Below are 19,728 nucleotides of genomic sequence, written 5' to 3'. Positions count from 1 at the left end.
GTTGAAAGCATGACGCCACTCCAGTGTGGATTCGGAAAATAACTACACGCGTTATTTACGGTCTCAGATGTAAACAATAGATCTCGTACTGTAATTTTATCAATATTTAGCAAAGTACCGTCTCATGTCTAAATTGTTACGCTTTATCTTTCAGGTTTTTAATAACATTTTTAATAGCTCGCTCCACTTTCATAAAAAGCGAGACAATTGACAAATCGCTATAGAGCAGAAGCGCGCGGCGACGAAATGCAAGCGATCCCTACCGCGGCGGTTGTTCGGCGTCCTATACAAATATACACTTTATTTATACTTACGGTTTGTGTTCGAGTATTATTGTTGAGCGTATTGTTACTTTTGTTATAAGAAAGGGGTTGTTGTGACTGCAGTAACCTATTTTCGCGTGGCGCTGATGAGATTGCGTTTAAAGTGCTACGACTTTTAAAATCTGTTGTAAGAAATCTTAGCCATTATGAGTAGAATCGTTTTACACCTTCATTTCCTAAAAATATAATTAAGATACGTTTTCATCTTTTAGTAGTAATTAGTCGTCTCGTATAAGTAATTAAAGTATAATTAACGTTAGGATATCTTGAGCCCTACGATTCCCTAGACACTCTTATGTGCCGTCAACTTAAAACCATCGTAACTACTAGAAACGGCATCGATATTATGCAAATTTCATATTATTTCCCAATAGGCAATTGTTAAAATTCGTCTTTAGGCCCCTAACCAACGTTTAACAGCGATCGTGAAGTGTTACATTATTTACATGGGCATGAATCAGATTATTTACATGGTCAGTTTGGCACATCGAAGGAGCTTCAACCAACTTGCTGCATAAACGTGTAGCTTTAGACGCATGTGATGTTACGATTTATAATAATACGCAAACGTTTACTTTCGTGAGTAGTCCAGAAATGAAGACTCAAAGAAGTCCTAATGGTTATATATGGTAAAGGCAGAACCTGTATATAATAATATTCTATTGTATGTCTTAATTTAAAATAAATTACATGTTCGAATTCTACGAAACACATTTTAGAACTATGTTTAATTATCGTTTGCATTAGCAATAACTTCTAACGCTACGAGTTACGCGCGAAGTAAAATCCGAATTGACGCTACATTTCAAAAAATAAATATGCAAATTATAAAAAGAAATAATCTTCCTGGCTTAAAAATATGAAATTTACATTGTTTAATTAGATTTTCTGAAAATAAATCAATTGAATAAGTTTTATGTAGATAAATTCAACATTATTTATGGTGAGCAATATAATAACTCTCTGACTTATACCTAATGGTAATTATGACCAATAAAATTTAATTATATGTTTTTGCAAGATCTTCATAAGGATCTAATACTAAGACATAAGATTTTGAAATATTTTGGCAAAGTTAATAAAACAAAACTAGAGAAACATGTTTATATGTGTGTGTATGTAAGCAATAGCTTCAACAACTCTAAACATGTTTAAACTATGTGACTAATGAATCGTATATGTTTGTGCATATAGTAATATAATTCTATATTATAGATATATTGTAAAAATATTAATAAAGATATAATAATATATCAAAACAGCAGAATATAGACAAAGACAACAGTCGAGAAGGTGCAAATCACTACTAATATTAGATAAAGATTAAAAGAAGATCTTAATGTATTGTCACTCACACATACTTTTGATAAACTAAGGGTATCCATTACTTATATACTTATAGCATATACAACTTCTAACTATTGTTAGATATTTTTATGTTCACATATTTACTATTTGGTGGAACAAAATAGTGGTAAAAATTATTATGACAAAATTTAATGAGTACAGTAAATATATAATTTTTACATAATATGATAATAAAATTGTGTATGTGATTGATAAAGAAATTATGTTAAGCGTATAGACTCTATTTACGTACATAGGTGAGATGACCAATAACTACAGTTTTTATCATTAGCTACAAGTACCATTAATTTCATAGATAAATATATTAAAGTGAGTCAGAGGTATTGTTCTCACATTATACTATTATTATGGCGATACATTCCTTTTTATAACATAACACCATGCCTTAAGTTAAGGGTGGGTTTGAGTACAAATACATTGGAGATGAGGCCTTTGATTTTACTTTCCTTATCTATCTCTGTAGTTCAATACACTACCTATAAATACCTTATGTTTACATATTTGAATTTACTTTACTGTAAAATGTATACTGAAATTGTAAATGAGTACATTATTTTTGTTCTTGTCAAAACCATTTTTGGTGTCATAAACACTGCTACTTAAATCATATCATGCAGTACGATCAGAATAATAATAAACAAAATATTTTTTTAGGTCTTGCTCAATGTAAATATAGTCTCTAATTATTTGGTTACGTAAATATATCCATGATTTAAATAATGTAAACATATATATTACATTAAGAAAAGAAAAAACGAAAGTAATAGGGTAAATAGTAATAAATGAATAATTGCAAAACTTTTAAATAAAATACTATTAAACAAACTTTACGCTTGATAATTTATATGTATTTATATAATTTACAATATGTACTACTTATGTACATACTTAGGTTATATAGATAAAATTATCATTGATTACGGAAGTATCTGAGAATGTAACAAACCAATTATGCACATATTAACCCACAAAACAAAGATCTACTGCAAAAATATTTATAAAGATGTTACATATAGTTTGAAATGGTTTCTGTTATTTCTTCATATCAACGGTGTATAAGGTAAGTGTTATGTGTAAAAGGTTGTCTTGTAAAAATACTACAGAAACATTGTTGATTAAACTTTTTCTATGAAAATGATCAATGTCATTTTAATTAACTTTAATTGCAAGTCAGCTTAGAATTATATTTAAATAAATATTAATTAGTGTTGAAACAATGTTTACTTTGTGAATTTGAAATGTATAATATTTTCAACACAAAAATTTTCAAGACCAATTTATATTTGCAGAAATCACCCAAGTTAGTGTATGTAGGTCAAGATATTCTTTGTGAGATAAGTACTTATTGTGCATGCAGGCATTCTAAGGTCAAAAAAATGAGATCTATCTGCACAAATCAATTGGAAAAACTTTACTTAATTATGTATGTTCGTGTTCATAATAACTAGTCGTAAATTAACTATTAACATTATTATACATAAAAACTAATTATCAACAGGTAATCATTTGTTTTTAAAGTCTATTAAAAAAGTAAATATACTGTATATACATAATAACCCAACGAGTGTTCGATAGAAGTTTTGAATGGCGCGATATTTAGTGATAGGAAGTAGTATAAAAGGAAGAGCTAATTAGCATTCGGCGCGACGACCGCGAAGCGCCGCACACGAGCCCGGGTCCCCCGCGACAACGCCGCCACCGGCCACCTCGCGCCGGGTTATCAAGACCCGACCGGCAACGCTCCCCGCATCACCACAACACAGCACTACTACTATGCAACCGATGAAGCCCCGACGACATCAACAGACATCAAAATATTTCATAAAATTGTTATGACAACATCGAATATAACCTAAAATCGCATGTCAAACCCATCAAAACTTCAACGATAACCAGAAAATGCGAGCCAAACCGCCCGCCAACGACCACACTCTCGTGTCTAACCAGACGTACGCAGATACGCGAGCCGATACAATGATACCTAGATGCAAATGCTAATGTCCTATTTGAAGAAATTTGGTAAAATAAATAATACTTTTACACGCGTAGCGTTCAACTATACAGTACGATTTATAAACAATCCCGAGTTACACTGAAATATCATGAAACTACGACATGTAACATTACTGAACTAATTAATGTGAGCAATTAATGAAGGTACGACAATCAAAGCAAAGCACCGCTAGTCGGCTGGCGGTGAACCGGCGAAGCTACAACAAAAATAACCAATTATTGTTACTTACCGCCGACTCTGTACGTATTCGCAGCCATTTTTATACACAATCACTATTCATTAACACTTAATTAATCTACATCTGACACAATTAATAACTATAACACTATGTAATTGAGCTTTTAACAATGTTTTTCATCACGTTAACTCCGGACGCCTTTCGCTGATCGCCATTTTCTTTCACACTACCTACTAATTTGGCCAGTGCGCAGTCGCACTTTTTGGCGTAAACTTCCTGCTCTTGAAACAAAGCAATGACATATCATTAATTTTACTTCCACTGATAGTTCCAAAAACGAGTGTTGTTTTATATTATAATAAAAGTTATTTTACAAATCATGTCCAACAATTGAAATATAATTTACTATGTCCTAAAAATAAAAAAAATGTTTCATTCAATAACGTTTCATTACTGCACTGAACGTTTCGTACACATTTGTCATGAGTGCGTTCCACAGATTGCAATATTATTTTTTATGAATTATTTTGTTAATATTTAATTTTACTCCACTAAGAAAGAATATTTATTTACATTACTTATATTTGTCATTTTATTTATTGTTAAGATTGAGAATTTTAGTATTTTTCGATTTAAACATTAAAATCACAATATAGAACGGAACGTTATACCATTGACCATAAACAAGAATGCTTAATTTGTCTATGGAATCGTAATCTACTTTGTCTTTGGTACTGTGGTGTTGAGCGTGTACCATAAACAATACAAAGTATATTTATATTTATAATATTTAATTTTATTATATTACATAAAAGCATGTACAATTTCTGTTGTTACAGTTGTATATAATTTAATTTTTGTTAAATATTTTTTTAAGTGCTTCGTTATCAAAAATGACGTGGCCGAAGTGACAGCTACAAAAGTGTCGATGGTCTTGACAAGATATTTCGACAATTGCCAAATCAGCCAGACTCGCCCGTCTGCTGAAAAATCTTAATGTTATTAAAATTTGTGAATGAGTAACAAATAGACATTGAGGAATTACACATGTATCTCTAATAAGTCGCCACAGGCCAGCTTGGTACGTAAAAGTCTGTAGTTAACTGTAAATGATTCATTTAACGGCGGAAGCTGTTAGTGATTGTTTTTGGTGTTTGCGCAGTTGATCAGCGATATGGCGACGTACGAGGAGTTTATTCAGCAGAATGAGGATCGAGACGGCATACGGTTCACGTGGAACGTATGGCCGTCGAGCAGGATCGAGGCGACAAGGCTGGTAGTGCCCCTGGTGTGTCTGTACCAGCCGCTGAAGGAGCGGCCAGAATTGCCACCGATTCAGTACGATCCCGTCTTGTGTACACGTAATACGTGCCGCGCCGTGTTGAATCCGATGTGCCAAGTTGACTATAGAGCCAAGCTGTGGGTCTGCAACTTCTGCTTCCAGAGGAATCCTGTAAGTTTGTGTTCATCTCTAACTCTAATATTGATTGCAATCTTCCGATCAGAGTCTCTCTTTGAATATTCGCTTATGAGACAGTCTATTTGTATAAGTCTAACTAGAATTTTAACACTAAATGGTAGTTACATTGTGACTACACTATGATATTTTGATTGATAATTTTCAATTAAAAAAATATGAATTTAAATTGGTTTTCGGGTAACCATCATAGCCAAAAATTTAGATTAAATGTGGCCTACTAAGTTCTCTGCGTTTTTGTATTTATGACATCTCAGCACAAAGAGTACGTAAGCAATATACTTACAAGTATTATAAAAATATAATTGTAGTTGGTCAATTATATATCAGCTTAATATAATTATTTTTTTTACTGTTTATAATTTTTTTTGTCTTACAGTTCCCTCCCCAATATGCGGCTATATCAGAGCAGCATCAGCCTGCGGAGCTCATTCCCAACTTCTCCACAATTGAGTACACCATCACAAGAGCCCAGAGCATGCCACCCATCTTCCTACTCGTGGTGGACACATGCTTGGATGAAGAGGAACTGGGAGCCCTGAAGGACTCCCTGCAAACATCCCTCAGCTTGATGCCTCAGAATGCACTTGTTGGACTTATAACATTTGGGCGTATGGTGCAAATTCATGAACTAGGTAAAAAGCCTATTTAAAGTACATATCATAGCTTTGTAGTTTAATTGGTTAAGTACCTGTTTATACACATAGCATTTTAGGGTTTAATAATATTAAATGCTTATTGTATCTGTTAATGTTAAAATTTATGTCATTAATCAATACAGTTTCTTCGCACTATAATTTTAAGGTCTATTTAAAAGGATTTTACTGCAACTTTTTTTAATAACCCACTTGCATTAACATACATAAATAAGTTACCTTAAATAACACCAATGTTTACCACTAAAATAATTGTAATTTTCAGGCACGGAGGGTATATACAAATGTTACGTATTCAAAGGCACAAAAGATCTGACAGCAAAGCAGATTCAAGAGCAACTAGGTATTGGTCGTGTGAACGCTACGAATCCGCAACAACGTCCAGGCGCGCCCACACCCCAGCCACCCGCTCACCGCTTCTTACAACCTGTAAAACAGTGTGACATGGCCTTAACGGACTTATTGAGTGAACTCGGTCGGGATCCTTGGCCTCTTGGTGTAGGGAAACGACCATTAAGGAGCAGTGGAGTCGCTCTATCATTAGCTGTTGGTCTATTGGAGGTTACGTATCCCAATACGGGAGCGAGAATCATGATGTTCCTTGGAGGTCCATGCTCTCAAGGGCCTGGTCAGGTTGTCAATGATGAACTTAAACTGCCTATCAGGTCTCATCATGATATTCAGAAGGACAATGCTAAGTACATGAAGAAAGCTATTAAGCATTACGAGGCTTTGTCGTTAAGATCTGCAACAAATGGCCATTCCATTGATATTTACTCGTGTGCGTTGGACCAGACTGGACTGATGGAAATGAAGCAGTGTTGTAACTCAACTGGGTAAGTTCTCTTGCATAATTATACTTATATCTTTATGATGACAACAATTTATCATGACCCAATAATGTAATGTGTGTGTTACATAATGTTGTATGATAATGTTGTTATTTATACTTATTGTTATATTGAAGTGATTTCATGTATTTAAATTATAATTATTACTTTCATTAATTGACCTTTGATTAATTAGAAAAAATCTCTTACATGACGTTCCTGGTTCAATTTCTTTTTGTTAAGAAATTTAGAAAGTTTGTCAGTATTTAAGAAAAAAATAAGAGTATCCTTTTTTTGTTGCAGATTAATTATAAAATTTGATTCTCATAATTATCTTTAAAAATAAATTATCCATCTAAGTATAATACAAGATTTGCAATATTAATTAAATAAAACCTAATATTTGGTTTCTCAATTTCAGTGGCCACATGGTAATGGGTGACTCCTTCAACTCGTCGCTCTTCAAGCAGACCTTCCAACGCGTGTTCGCGAAAGATCAAAAGGGCGATTACAAGATGGCATTCAATGGAACTCTAGAGGTCAAATGCAGCCGAGAACTCAAAAGTAAGTTACATCACAACATACACTTTTTGATTGTAATTGTGTTGGTTGATTGAGGTGGATTTGATAAGAGTTGTTCATGGGTATCCCTTCTAGTAGATAAGAAAAAAATTCAAGAACCATGTAGTATTTGTTATTTTTGATTATCTTTCACTATTTTTGATTCACTTTGATTATCATAATTTCTTTGGTATTTTACTGATGACCTCAGTGCAGTTATATATAACAAGCACATTGTTGATTAAGTACAAATTGGGGACATTTACATATCATTATTTAATTTTTCTTTTTCCCTTATCTTCACCTATTTGAGAAAAATGCATGAGTACCTTGAATTTAAATATAGACTTCTATTCTATTTAGGGAAGCTCATATTGGAATATCATGTTTGAGCATTACCATAAAAATATCTTGTTTATTACAGTCTCAGGCGCGATCGGTTCGTGCGTGTCGCTGAACGTGAAGGGTCCGTGCGTGTCCGACCAGGAGGTGGGCATGGGCAACACGAGCCAGTGGAAGATGTGCACGTTCACACCTAGCACCACTATGGCCATCTTCTTTGAGGTAAGTTTGTTGTTTTTGTAAAGATTGAAGTAGCATGTAATCTATCTAATAGGTTTCTGCTGCCCATGTACACCTGCAATCAACTTCATATAGATTGGGGGATCTACTTGAAGTTGATCACAGTCATGTCATATGTAAGTTAGCTGGCATCCACGGTCTTCCACTGTCTGTAGTGAATATTGTTTTAAGGTAGTTGTCTATAATGAATATTGTTTGAGGGTAAATATATTTATGTTTTTACATAAGCAGCATTTTAATGCCAACTTCTCATTTCACCTTTTAAGGTTTAGGTAAATGTTTCTTTGGAGCAGGTTTTAATCGCGGTTAGATTATTAAATTCGAAAATATTCCGTGTGATTATGTTACTACTTCAAAGTATTTTTTTTTTATTATTCTCAGGTGGTAAATCAACACGCGGCGCCGGTGCCGCAAGGCGGGCGCGGCTGCGTGCAGCTCATAACTCAGTACCAGCACTCGAGTGGCCAGCGACGAGTCAGAGTCACTACAATCGCTAGGAAGTGAGTGTAACACTGTTCATGGCTATTTATTATTAATAAAATTTAATTTTAAAAAAATATGAAAGAAAAAACATACAGCCAAACATAGTACCTTCTCCTTTTTCGACGTTGATAAATATAATTTCTAGGAATTATGCAATGTAAAAATTGAAAGCTTATCAATCCAGAGTTTTGTATAAGGGTATAAGTCAAATATGCCTAGAATTTAAATAGACAATTCAAAGTGGGTAAAAAATCAAGTTCAAAGATTCCATAACATATATACCGGGTGAATTTTTCAAACGGGCCTTCAGGGCCAAATCCGAAACTATAAGGATTAGCGAAAAATGCTGAAAGGAGTTACGAGGCCGATTTTGATAAAAACTAAAACTGCATCATTCGTTTTTTAAAATAACTTTTTCCTTAGCCGGGAATCGAACGAGTTCATTTAAAAAAAATATACACCTTCTATATTATTCCACTATATGATAGTGTTGCTTATAAGGATCAAATTCTGGAAAGTAATGTTATGTGACAAATTAAAGGAAAATGATTTTTTTAAGAAAATCGTATTTTTTCATACCTTGGCATACTAATCCTTAAGGATTATACATAACATATGACTTATGTATAATTCTTTAGGACTATACATAAGTCATAACATTGAAGTTTGTTGATTAATCAACTAATTCTTCGATGTTATGGCCATGACTTACGTCTTAGTATGAGAAAGTAATAGGCTGGCAACTAAGTTCCCGCCGTTTTTAGAATTTATTTTTTAATAAAAATAGATAACTGATTAATTAGTAAATTCTTATTTTTTGTTGTTTACAACTTCGTTTCAACGTTGAATATGATTTTCAATATCTTTTTGTTAAGTAAACACTCGGATTTGACTCGAAAAAGTCATTCTTGCAAATTGTCAACTTTACATCTGTATTAAACGAAACTCCGCGCATAGCAAGTTACAAATCTATTATAATGATCCTTAAAAATAACCTTAACTAAGTCAAACATAAAAATATAAATTCTTGGAGAGCAATAAGTCCGCTTTCGAATGATTTTTTATAACATAAGGCCAAAAAATTTTAATAAGCGAAATGTTTAAATCAATGAATGGCGGAAACTTAACTGCCAAATTATTATGAAAAAATTTGAATTTTCTTAAAAATGAGACTTTTCCTTTACTTTGTCATTTATCATTACTTTCCAGAATTTGATCCTTATAAGCAACACTATCATATAGTGGAATAATATAGAGGGTGTATTTTTTTTCAAAATGAACTCGTTTGATTCCCGGCTAGGGAAAAAGTTATTTTAAAAAAGTAATGATGCAGTTGTAGTTTTTATCAAAATCGGCCTCGTAACTCCTTTCAGCATTTTTCGCTAATCCTTATAGTTTCGGATTTGGCCCTGAAGGCCCGTTTGAAAAATTCACCCTGTATATATATATATATATATATATATATATATATATAGTATTACATATTATATACTATTACATACATACTAGCTTGATAGCTTAAAAATATTTCAATTGTAAAGCAGTACAATATTTGTACAGCTGTGTTAAAATTTGAATGGTAAAGTGGAATACTATCTTATTAGACATTCCAATAATAAGCCATGATAGAATTACATGGTTATGGTGATTTGACCCTAAAACAAACCTGCCTGTGTTTCTGTATGGACTTTTCACATAAATAAATCCCAGTAAAACGTAATAAAATGATCTTGTATACCTTTGTGGCATCCCCAGATGATCAGTTATAATTTTTTTTGAAGCCAAACCTTTAATCACTAAGTTTATTTGTCTGTTTGTTCAGGCTAATCTCGGAAACGTTTGAATCTGTTATGAAGTAAGTTTCTAATCGACCAACAAAAAATGTATATTCACAATTATATGTGTAACTTTAAAAGTTTGTTATGTGAACTGGTATTAATATTTTGTTTGTGTTAGTTGGGGCGATGCTGCGGTGAATCTGCACCACATCGCGGCGGGCTTCGACCAGGAGGCAGCGGCGGTGGTGATGGCGCGCCTGGTGGTCTACCGCGCTGAGCAGGAGGATGGGCCTGATGTGCTGCGCTGGCTGGATAGGATGCTCATCAGACTGGTAGGAATATGATATAGTAACATATCATAACATGATAAAATAACGGAGCATGGGTTACATACATATTAGAAACTTAGTAAGCCAATAATTGTGTATAGCTAAAAATACGTGACATATGAACCTATTAATATTGCCACATTTGCAACAACAACAACAAAATATTGCAACATTTGCATTGAATGCCATAATTATGTTAAAGCATAATTAAGGTGTATTTGAAGTGAAAAAGTTTTTTTTGCTATTAAATCAGTCAAATAGATTTTATGTAAACCTGTAAATGTATAATAATAAAAGAGACAAAATTGAACATACTTTCTGTAACTATTTTAGTTAGAATTATACCATTTAAAACATTACTCACAATACAAAACATAGAGGTTTATACTTATTCACAATTAGTCAGTTAACAACTAAACTTGAAATGCATATTAAAAATGTTGACGTGTTACAGTGTCAGAAGTTCGGCGAGTACGGCAAGGACGATCCGAACAGCTTCCGGCTGTCGGAGAACTTCAGCTTGTACCCGCAGTTCATGTACCATCTGCGTCGCTCGCAGTTCCTGCAGGTGTTCAACAACTCGCCTGACGAGACCACATTCTATAGGTAATATGACCGTAATACTATCTAAGTATCTATATTTTTTTTAAATAAGAAGTGATTTTAGTTAACAATGCCTCTGGTCTAACTGGGTTCGAATCCGTCTAGGATTACAGTACAAGTTATAACAAAACATACCACACAACAGACATGTGTAGAAATTACCACATTATCAAACCTTCTAAAACAACCATTATGCCTTAAAAATATGCTTATGTCTGGTGACGGAACTAACCATTTCACATTTATAAAAGAAAAACTGTGCCTTTCTGGTTTATTACACTGATATCGAAATGTGTTATTATTTTTCCTATTTTTACAACAACATGTTTTGTTTTGGAACTCTGATCGTCTGACCCATTTCTGGGCTATTATTGCTAAACTTATTATTTCGTAATTGTTCAATTTTTTTCCAGACACATGTTGATGCGTGAGGACCTCACGCAGTCGCTGATCATGATCCAGCCGATCCTGTATTCCTACAGCTTCGGAGGTCCCCCAGAACCTGTCCTGTTAGATACATCTTCCATCCAACCGGACCGTATCCTGCTCATGGACACGTTCTTCCAAATTTTAATATATCATGGAGAGGTATGTTTGTTAAAATATTAAATGAAATATTAGGTTAGGTACAGCAGTATTATGCGTTGCTGTGTTCTGGTTTGAAGGTTGTGGCATGCGAGACATACTTTTTCCAGGCATTCTAGCTAATTCTTCAGAAGTAGCAATGCACCTGTGGCAGCACACAAGTGGGAATCTGGCCTTGTCTGGGGTTGATTGCAGATATCCATTACATTACTTAACTTTAGGTGGACTGCATGATGGTCAGCCTTTTTTATATTATGTATAGATAAAAAGTAGGTGTTTATTAGTAGTAATACATTGATTATTGACCCGTATAAATGTTCGCAGACGATAGCGCAGTGGCGAGCGCTGCGCTACCAGGAGATGCCGGAGTACGAGAGCTTCGCGCAGCTGCTGCGCGCGCCCGTCGACGACGCGCAGGAGATCCTGCAGAGCCGCTTCCCCGTGCCGCGCTACATCGACACCGAGCACGGCGGCTCGCAGGTTACACTCATAATCACCTGAATTCGCCGCACCAGCACTTTCGTCACACCATCAATTTATAGATATTAGCGGGACGAAGACAGCGCGGGACCCCCCCGGCACACGTCCGCTGCCCGCTCTCGTCTACAGGCTCTCTGGCTACACCTGCGCGCAACAATTTCAGAGCAGACTAGAAGTTTGGTGCGGACTATACGTGAAATCTACCAATTCTCACTTGGCTAGAGCGGTTTAGCCCCATGCCCAGCAGTAGGATAGTAATGGCTTGATAACGACTAATCTTTCATTCATCGCTTTCGACGTTACACACATCCGATATAGTTAATCAATCTATCCAATATTTTTCCTATAAAAGATCGACATTTGACCTTTTTGGGTTAGTGATAACAGGCGTCACTGCACTTGTAAGATACATTTTTTACCATCGCGTCGGTGGAAAATACCCTGTGAAATTCTGAGATGTCGCATAACATGGAGATTGTACAGAATTATCTGTTATTATAGATTTTTATTGCTAAGTTTTCAAACAATCAAATAAGGACTAAATATATTTATTTGAAAGAATTTACACCCGGTTATTCGTGTATAAATTGTCTACGTAGTTTCTACACTGCGTGGCGTGTTGGTCTTGGGTCTGCTTGCCAAAATTCTTTCTAAAATATCTGTAACTTTTTGTTGGGTTTTGAGGAAGTTTTTGAAATGTGTGTCATCGTAAGACGCGCCTTTTTTCATGTCTATAAGCGAGAGTTGTTGTCTTTCAGGCACATTGTCATTGTTATGTTGCCGCTTAAGAATATCTTTATCAGAAATAGCTGCAATCCTATCGTCAATTCTCTCTAATCTTTCATGAAAGCGCGGAATATTACGATTACCAAATTCTTCAATCTGTCTATATTCATTGTTTTTGTGATCTGCAAAGTTTATCTTTTCGTAATAATCTGTATCGATCCTTGAGTTTCCATTGTTTTTCAACGTAAACCTTATAACGTCGTCGTGTCTCAGGTCTTGGTAGCCGTAAGGCACAGGATTGCGTGGAATATTATGTTCGTATCGCTTCATTGGGCTGTATTTGTTATACTTATGTGTTCTGTTTCTATGTATCACTCTAATGTCAGAGTATCTATTTTGTCTCGGAATTAAATGTCTAGGATGCGGATCTCTATTTTGAACGCTTTGTCTAGTGTTGACTACAATATTTTGATTGATCAAACTTTCAGGTTTAAATACAGGTACGGCTAATGGTTGTATCTCAACTGAATTTGTTTGTATAGTTATGGGAACGTGGCGATTTTTTATTTGTCTTGGTTGATAAGGATTTAAATTATTGTACTTTGTATTGTCCTCAGGAACTGACGAAATTAATGCTTTAGGCTTTTGCAATTCATGGTAATTAACTATTGGTGGAAATTTACCAGGGGTTTTCGATTCCTGAATAAAACCATTTTCATGTTTTTCTGTTTTGTTACGAGCTTCTAATACAAATGTGGTTTGTTTCAAGGCTTTAATTTGTTCGTATAATTCCATAAAAGTGTCCATTATAGCTAATTCCTTTTCTTTTGTGTTAATTTTGGCAGTCGTGGTTGGAGGTTTTTCTGAAATAAAAAAGGAACCTTAAATAGTAAAAAAGTAGTTTCTTTAATATATTGTTTTGCATTAAGTTATTTTACCTGTTGTTGTTGTTGTTGTTGTTGTTGTTGTTGTTACTGTTACTGTTGGGATCATTGTAGTAGTTTTTTCAGGTTTGCGATAAATATTAAGCAAATCGTTACGTAAATCTTTTATAATCACGTCTTTAACGGTCTCAGCTATTTCTTTTACCAAATCGGATGATAGGGCGTTTGTTTTTCTGATTTCTGTTTCAAGTTCTGAGGCATTCGATTTAATTTCCTCGTTCTTTACTGGTTTTAGAGAAGTAGTCATCATTTTTGTTTCCATATAATTTTTGTTTTTGATTGAGTATGCTGTAGTATTGTTTTCAGGGATAAATATGCGTGAATACGCTTTAAATTGGTTAATAGTAGTAAGAAAATCATAGATGCTTTTTATTTGGTTCTCTTTATATGACGTCGTTGGATCTTGAGAAGGTACAGATTCGGTAGAGGGGATGATATTTTGATTGTATTGTGCAATATTATTTCGAGGTTTGTCATTCATCATCTCTTTATTATTGTCTATGTTTGAGCCACTTATAAGTTCCTCAATTCGTTTATAAACGTTTTTTATATCGAATTGGATTTGGTTCTCTTTATATGATGTCGTTTGAACTTGAGTAGGTACAGATACAGTACTTGGCAAAAAAATTTGATTGTATTGTGCAACATTATTTCGAGGTTTGTCATTCATCATGTCCTTATTATTGTCTATGTTTGAACCACTTATTAGTTTTTCAAGTCGTTTATAAACGTTTTGTATATCGATTGTATCCCTGGTTATAGCAGTTTCGGTTGTCGTAGGCCGTGTTGTTGTTTGTAGAAGATAATCTTTAAAAATTTTATCAATATACTCATTATTCTTGGCGACTTTTGGATTTATTTCATCAATTTTTATATTAATTTTTTGATTTACTTTGTAATTACTTGTTGTCGGGTAAGTGGAATCTGCTTCATACATAGAACTATTCAGATTTTTCAATTGAACATATCTTTGCAATAAATTCATATTTATTTTTGGTTGAGTTTCAAAATATTTGGTAGCCGATGTATCCTTTTCTAGATGTGTAACTTTGCCTGCTGTTGTAGTATGTGAGATTTGTCTCGATTTTAAGTAATTTAGGACCGCCGCCACACTCAAACCTTGTAACGTATCTTCTGAAATGATTTTACATTATTATTAATTCATTACCTTTACCTTTTTCTAGTAAATTATGTATATTACTTAAAATATTACATTTATTTATATTTTCTTACCAATAGCAGTAGCTACCTTCTCTGTCGTCGAGACATAGTTATCATTGTTTTCATCATTTTTCGCAGTCGTGAAATCTTTGTTTCTCGAAAAACATTCTTGTCGATTTTGCCTAAATTAAAGTTTAATTATTCATCGGACCTGTAGATATATTTTATAAACAGTTGTGACACGGTAATAAAAATTTGTTGTAAATAAAAATTGTAAAATCTTTTCGGTCGTTCTAAGTAATAAGTGGTAAAAGAATAACAAGTATACGTCTACTTACTCATTGTTCATATCGTCAATGTTTACATTGTATCGCTGCAGTTTACGCAGCATGCTCACGTCCAAGTCTTCCTTTTGCATTCCGCTCATTATTAGCACGCAAATCAGATCTGAAAGGTGTTTTTTGTAGTTTTGTTTTAATTTCGACAAAGTAAAGTTCGCGATTCAAAACCTGTTTTATTTTCGATATTATTTTAAATTTGATCAATATATATTATAATTTCACACTGGTTTACATGATTAATTGATTAATTTTAATTTCATTTACTACTTTCAATTTTTATCATTGCTATCTTTTCACTAAATAATGAACTTTTAGCAACACTCCTCACTATTATGCGTTCACTAGTATTCTTACTATGGCACCATTAATCTTCGGTAACACTTCAAACTCTTCTTCCTTCACTAGTATGACTTATTTTCACTATAACACAAAACGAAAACAAAAAATCCACCCGGACCTTCATTAAGATGAACTACGCTCTATTTAGATGATGGTGCAACGGAACCTTTTATCTGCGTTAAACGCTGTGTGCCTTGAGCGCGTGGTATGGACAACGTACATGAGATGGCGGCCGCGGCCAGCAGCGCGCGCAGCACCGCTCTACACTCGGCTGATAGCGCCATTGTTTATAGTACACATTGTACTGGCTCGCGATTCGCGATTCGGTTCTATGTTTGTGACTGTGTGGGAAAGTGTTGCTAAGAGCTCTGTCTTAAATAATTTGAATGTTTTAAAACTAACACGATATTTTAGTAATTATCCTCTTATTTCAACCCTTTCTCAATTATCTTTCACTCTCTGCTTTTTCTATATGACGATATAATATAAAGTAATTTGATGGTTTTGAAATCAGTGCATAAATACATTATTTTCTAATATTACGTACAATTTCATTTATATCATTAACTTTTTTAAATATAACTTCAACGGATTACGTTTCATTATGACACATTAGGATCTCCCCCAAGAAAATATAATTCGCCATACCCATCGTGGTAGAATTACCATTACATAACATTACAGAACTCATTCACAGATCTGTTTTTTTTCTAAGACATGTCCTTTTTTTCTCAACTGTTTAGTTCGATAACTCACAAGTTGGAATTACGGCTTGGTTTCAAAATATGTTAAATATCATATCACCGTAAAAAATGAATTTATGTACCAATGTAATCTTACCTGATAATTTTTATTTTTCCACAGGCTCGGTTCCTTCTGTCCAAGGTGAACCCATCGCAGACACACAACAACATGTACGCGTACGGTGGTGTGAGTATACAGTATACATATAATTTGTATACTTCTATATAAATATTGTATTGTATAAAGTGTGATTTAAAAAATTGCATCCTTTGTTTACTGATCAGTATTGTTTGAATAATTTAATTTTGAAATTTATTTTCTTAATGTATGTATGTTCGATTAAAGTGCACAGTTTTTAGTCAGGTTTCATGTATTTTCTAGCAGCCATTTCCTTCGTAATTAATGAAACAAAATTAGCATGTTAAAGTCATGCTAATTTAGTATTATGTGGTCATAACAGTCCCTTGACATTTTGTAATCAACTTAAAAGAGGGTAAGAATCATAGACGCGTTGTTAATGTTGATATCCTCAAGGATTAAGTGGAATTTGTCATTCAAGGAGGTCTGTTTTATCACACCCTTCGGAACACAGTAATGCTACAATATCTCAACAATACACATAAAATAAATGCTTTGTTAGTAACATTAAATAATCTTAAAATTAGTATAATAGTACCTATCTTTATTATTATTACCTTCTAATGTCTCAATCAGGGTACTATATTGTACAATAAACATTTTATTGTTATATTCTTTTATCAAAAACTGTGAGCTTTGATTGAACTTAAATTTTTTTTTTCAAAGAAATAGCATGTCATCAGTATGCCATCGAAGCATGGTTTGATTTGACGTTTTGTTTTTTGTTTCATCATTGTTTTGGCGATAACCAGGCGATGCCGATACCATCTGCGGTAGAGTGTTTTTTTATTTTATTTTCTCAAACAGATCCGGTGTTGGGTGTCTAATATGTTTTGTCCAATTACTAATTTATATCATTTTTGTATTGCTGGAAATAAAACGAATAAAATGAGTTTTGTGCGTTTTGTTTCCTGGCAACTTATGAATTTCTTCATGTTCGCGCTTTTTTTGGTAACATGCATTTCCACTTTTTTACGAATTAAAATGTGAGCAAATCTTATTTGTAATACAGAGAAAATTAGAATTATTTAAAAGTGGTTATGCAAAAACTAACCTTGTATGTTTGATTGCTACCGATTTTCCACGATCGTACATTTGTTGAAGGGCATTGCGCAAGCGAGAGGAATGTGAACTTTATTTCAATCTAATATAATCTGATATACGTTGGTTATGTTTATATAATATGTAATATTAAGAAATTAAATATTTATTGAATTGAAATAAAGTTCAAATTTCGATGCTTCTCAACTGTTTTATGCAGTTATTGTGTTTTCAAATGCTTTGCAGTCATCTTTATTTATAATTTTATGGTAAAATTTATTAATTATTGTATTAAGTTTAATGCGCGTAATTAAATGGCCATGAAATGTTTGTATTATAAGAAACTATGTGCTTCCGTATATTGAGTCGACAAGTCTCAATGGATTAACTTGAAATTGTTTATACAGAGTTGCATTTCTATAGAGGAACATTTTATATATTTTTAAACAAAAAGTTCAATGAACCAGACAGAGCCAGAACAAGGCGTGCCTGAGTTTATCTAGTTTACTGTAAAGATAAAACTGAAGCATAAATAGTGGTTAATATTTTAAATTGAAACAAAAAAAATGAATTTTCAAATACATTCAATGCACTCAAATCTATGCTAAATCGCATTTGTCCTTATAAATCTTAAACTCTTTTGTCTACTTTACGATTTATTATGATGACAATATTCCAAGTTATACTATCTAAATTTTTTACGGTGGATACATTAAGAGTCGGTAAATATCTGACGGATAATGCTTCGAACGTATCGGACGTTGTACGCTCGACGCACTAACGCTCATCGGTTTGGTGTGAAAGGTTGAATGTTTTATTATATAATTGTCTGTTCTGACTTAACAAGACCGATAATACGTGACGCATTTTCCGTCACATATGTACCGACCCTTGTGCTGACTATGAAAAAAATAACCGATTTCATTTATCAGTCAGTCAATTGGTGATATAATATTGCAGGACGGTGGCGCCCCCGTGCTGACGGACGACGTTTCGCTGCAAGTGTTCATGGAGCACCTGAAGAAGCTGGCCGTGTCGTCTACGGCTTGACGAGCGCTAGAATACTTGTCGAACAAAGAACTGGTTGAAGAGACATTTTGTAATAGATACGAGGATAATTATTGATACGAATTTGTACTGAAGTGAATACCGTTAACTGTAATTGGTTCTTATTGGCAGCGTAGCGATACTGTGTTCTATTTCTAAGGTATGGTTTACAATTTTCTTAGCAGAGTTTAGGCCGCGCCAAACTGCTAGTCCGCTCTGAATATAGAAAGGTGTCGCGTTGCAATAGCAAATTGTAGATATTACTGGGACGAAGACAGCGCGGGCTCCTCCTGGCACACGCCCGCTGTCCGCTCCCGTCCACGGGTACATAGCTGCGTTAGTGTGCCCTTATGTTACGGAGTATACGCTAACAAAACCTGCGCGCAAGAATTTCAGAGCGGACTAGGAGTTTGGCGCGGACTATACTCGCATAAGATGACCGACTTGTCAGGTGTGTTAACTTTTAAAAGACTATTATCCTGCCTGTGATTGGTTACACAAGTGATCACTCAATATGATAGCATGACAGTTTATTTTCTATATTAAAAATATTTGCTCGTGGGTACGGAGTCTTCATTTTGTGAGGACACAGTATTAGATAGCGGGTGTTACAAGGATGTTTAGTAATTGGTCCTGAGATTGTAGATAATAGTAATATTCTGAATTATTACAATCGAAATATATAATTCTAAACTAATTTAATTGATAGCAATTCTTTTGTATTTCATATACCTATAAAACTTGTTTTGATAGTATTAAATATTTTCATATTAAATAGCCAACAGTTCTTTGGAGACCGCAAGTGTATGTAATCATTCGCAATTTAAGTTATAATTATATTTTCTACAATGTAAATTATAATATGAAATTAAAATGTTTATGCAATTATCTTTTTTATTGTATGTAATGTGGAATTCCACTACACTAAACTGGCATAATTTGACAATTGTTGCAATATTATAAAGTACAGTACACCAAGGATCAGTGGTTAATTTTAGGT

The 19,728-nt window shown here is 33.8% G+C and overlaps 4 protein-coding genes across 6 annotated transcripts in view; 1 reads left to right on the top strand and 3 right to left on the bottom strand.

Annotated features, from left to right (window-relative positions):
- MTA1-like (metastasis associated 1-like) overlaps positions 1–4,347 on the bottom strand; it is a 76,154-nt gene extending 71,807 nt beyond the window's left edge. Inside the window, exon 1 of one of the 2 annotated variants that reach the window (XM_073073642.1) lies at positions 3,935–4,347. In XM_073073642.1, coding sequence (XP_072929743.1) covers positions 3,935–3,962 — 28 coding nt within the window. In that variant the 5' untranslated portion in view covers positions 3,963–4,347. The remainder of the gene's footprint in view (positions 1–3,934) is intronic. The other variant, XM_073073641.1, reaches the window with a different exon arrangement.
- Positions 4,348–4,772: 425 nt separating this feature from the next.
- On the top strand, positions 4,773–19,613 carry Sec23 (transport protein Sec23). 2 transcript variants are annotated; one of them, XM_073073643.1, is made up of 14 exons: positions 4,774–4,964; positions 5,046–5,336; positions 5,740–5,995; positions 6,282–6,852; positions 7,268–7,410; positions 7,832–7,971; positions 8,371–8,489; positions 10,429–10,582; positions 11,034–11,185; positions 11,596–11,770; positions 12,092–12,247; positions 16,623–16,688; positions 17,393–17,413; positions 18,642–19,613. In XM_073073643.1, the coding sequence occupies exons 2-14, from the start codon at positions 5,058–5,060 to the stop codon at positions 18,729–18,731; spliced, it is 2,322 nt and encodes a 773-aa protein (XP_072929744.1). In that variant the 5' UTR covers positions 4,774–4,964; positions 5,046–5,057; the 3' UTR covers positions 18,732–19,613. The 2 variants fall into 2 exon arrangements, with proteins under 2 accessions (XP_072929745.1, XP_072929744.1); XM_073073644.1 differs by lacking the exon at positions 17,393–17,413 and having other exon boundaries at positions 4,773–4,964.
- Positions 12,825–13,882, bottom strand: LOC140742684 (uncharacterized). The gene has a single exon (XM_073073645.1). The coding sequence runs from the start codon at positions 13,778–13,780 to the stop codon at positions 12,839–12,841; it is 942 nt and encodes a 313-aa protein (XP_072929746.1). The 5' UTR covers positions 13,781–13,882; the 3' UTR covers positions 12,825–12,838.
- LOC140742685 (uncharacterized) lies at positions 14,630–16,042 on the bottom strand. Its single transcript, XM_073073646.1, has 5 exons — positions 15,925–16,042; positions 15,417–15,525; positions 15,151–15,260; positions 14,810–15,051; positions 14,630–14,724 (listed from the first exon to the last, which is right to left on the bottom strand). Exons 1-5 carry the CDS (start codon positions 16,040–16,042, stop codon positions 14,674–14,676), a joined length of 630 nt encoding a protein of 209 aa, XP_072929747.1. The 3' UTR covers positions 14,630–14,673.
- Positions 19,614–19,728: the final 115 nt, after the last annotated feature.

This window comes from Epargyreus clarus, unplaced genomic scaffold (genome assembly GCF_041222505.1).
Source record: "Epargyreus clarus isolate Ecla_fem2 unplaced genomic scaffold, WU_Ecla_fem_2.2 ptg000006l, whole genome shotgun sequence".
Taxonomy (NCBI): Eukaryota; Metazoa; Arthropoda; class Insecta; order Lepidoptera; family Hesperiidae; genus Epargyreus; species Epargyreus clarus.
The sequence above is the reverse complement of the archived record's forward strand: the minus strand, read 5'-3'. Positions and strand labels throughout refer to the sequence as shown.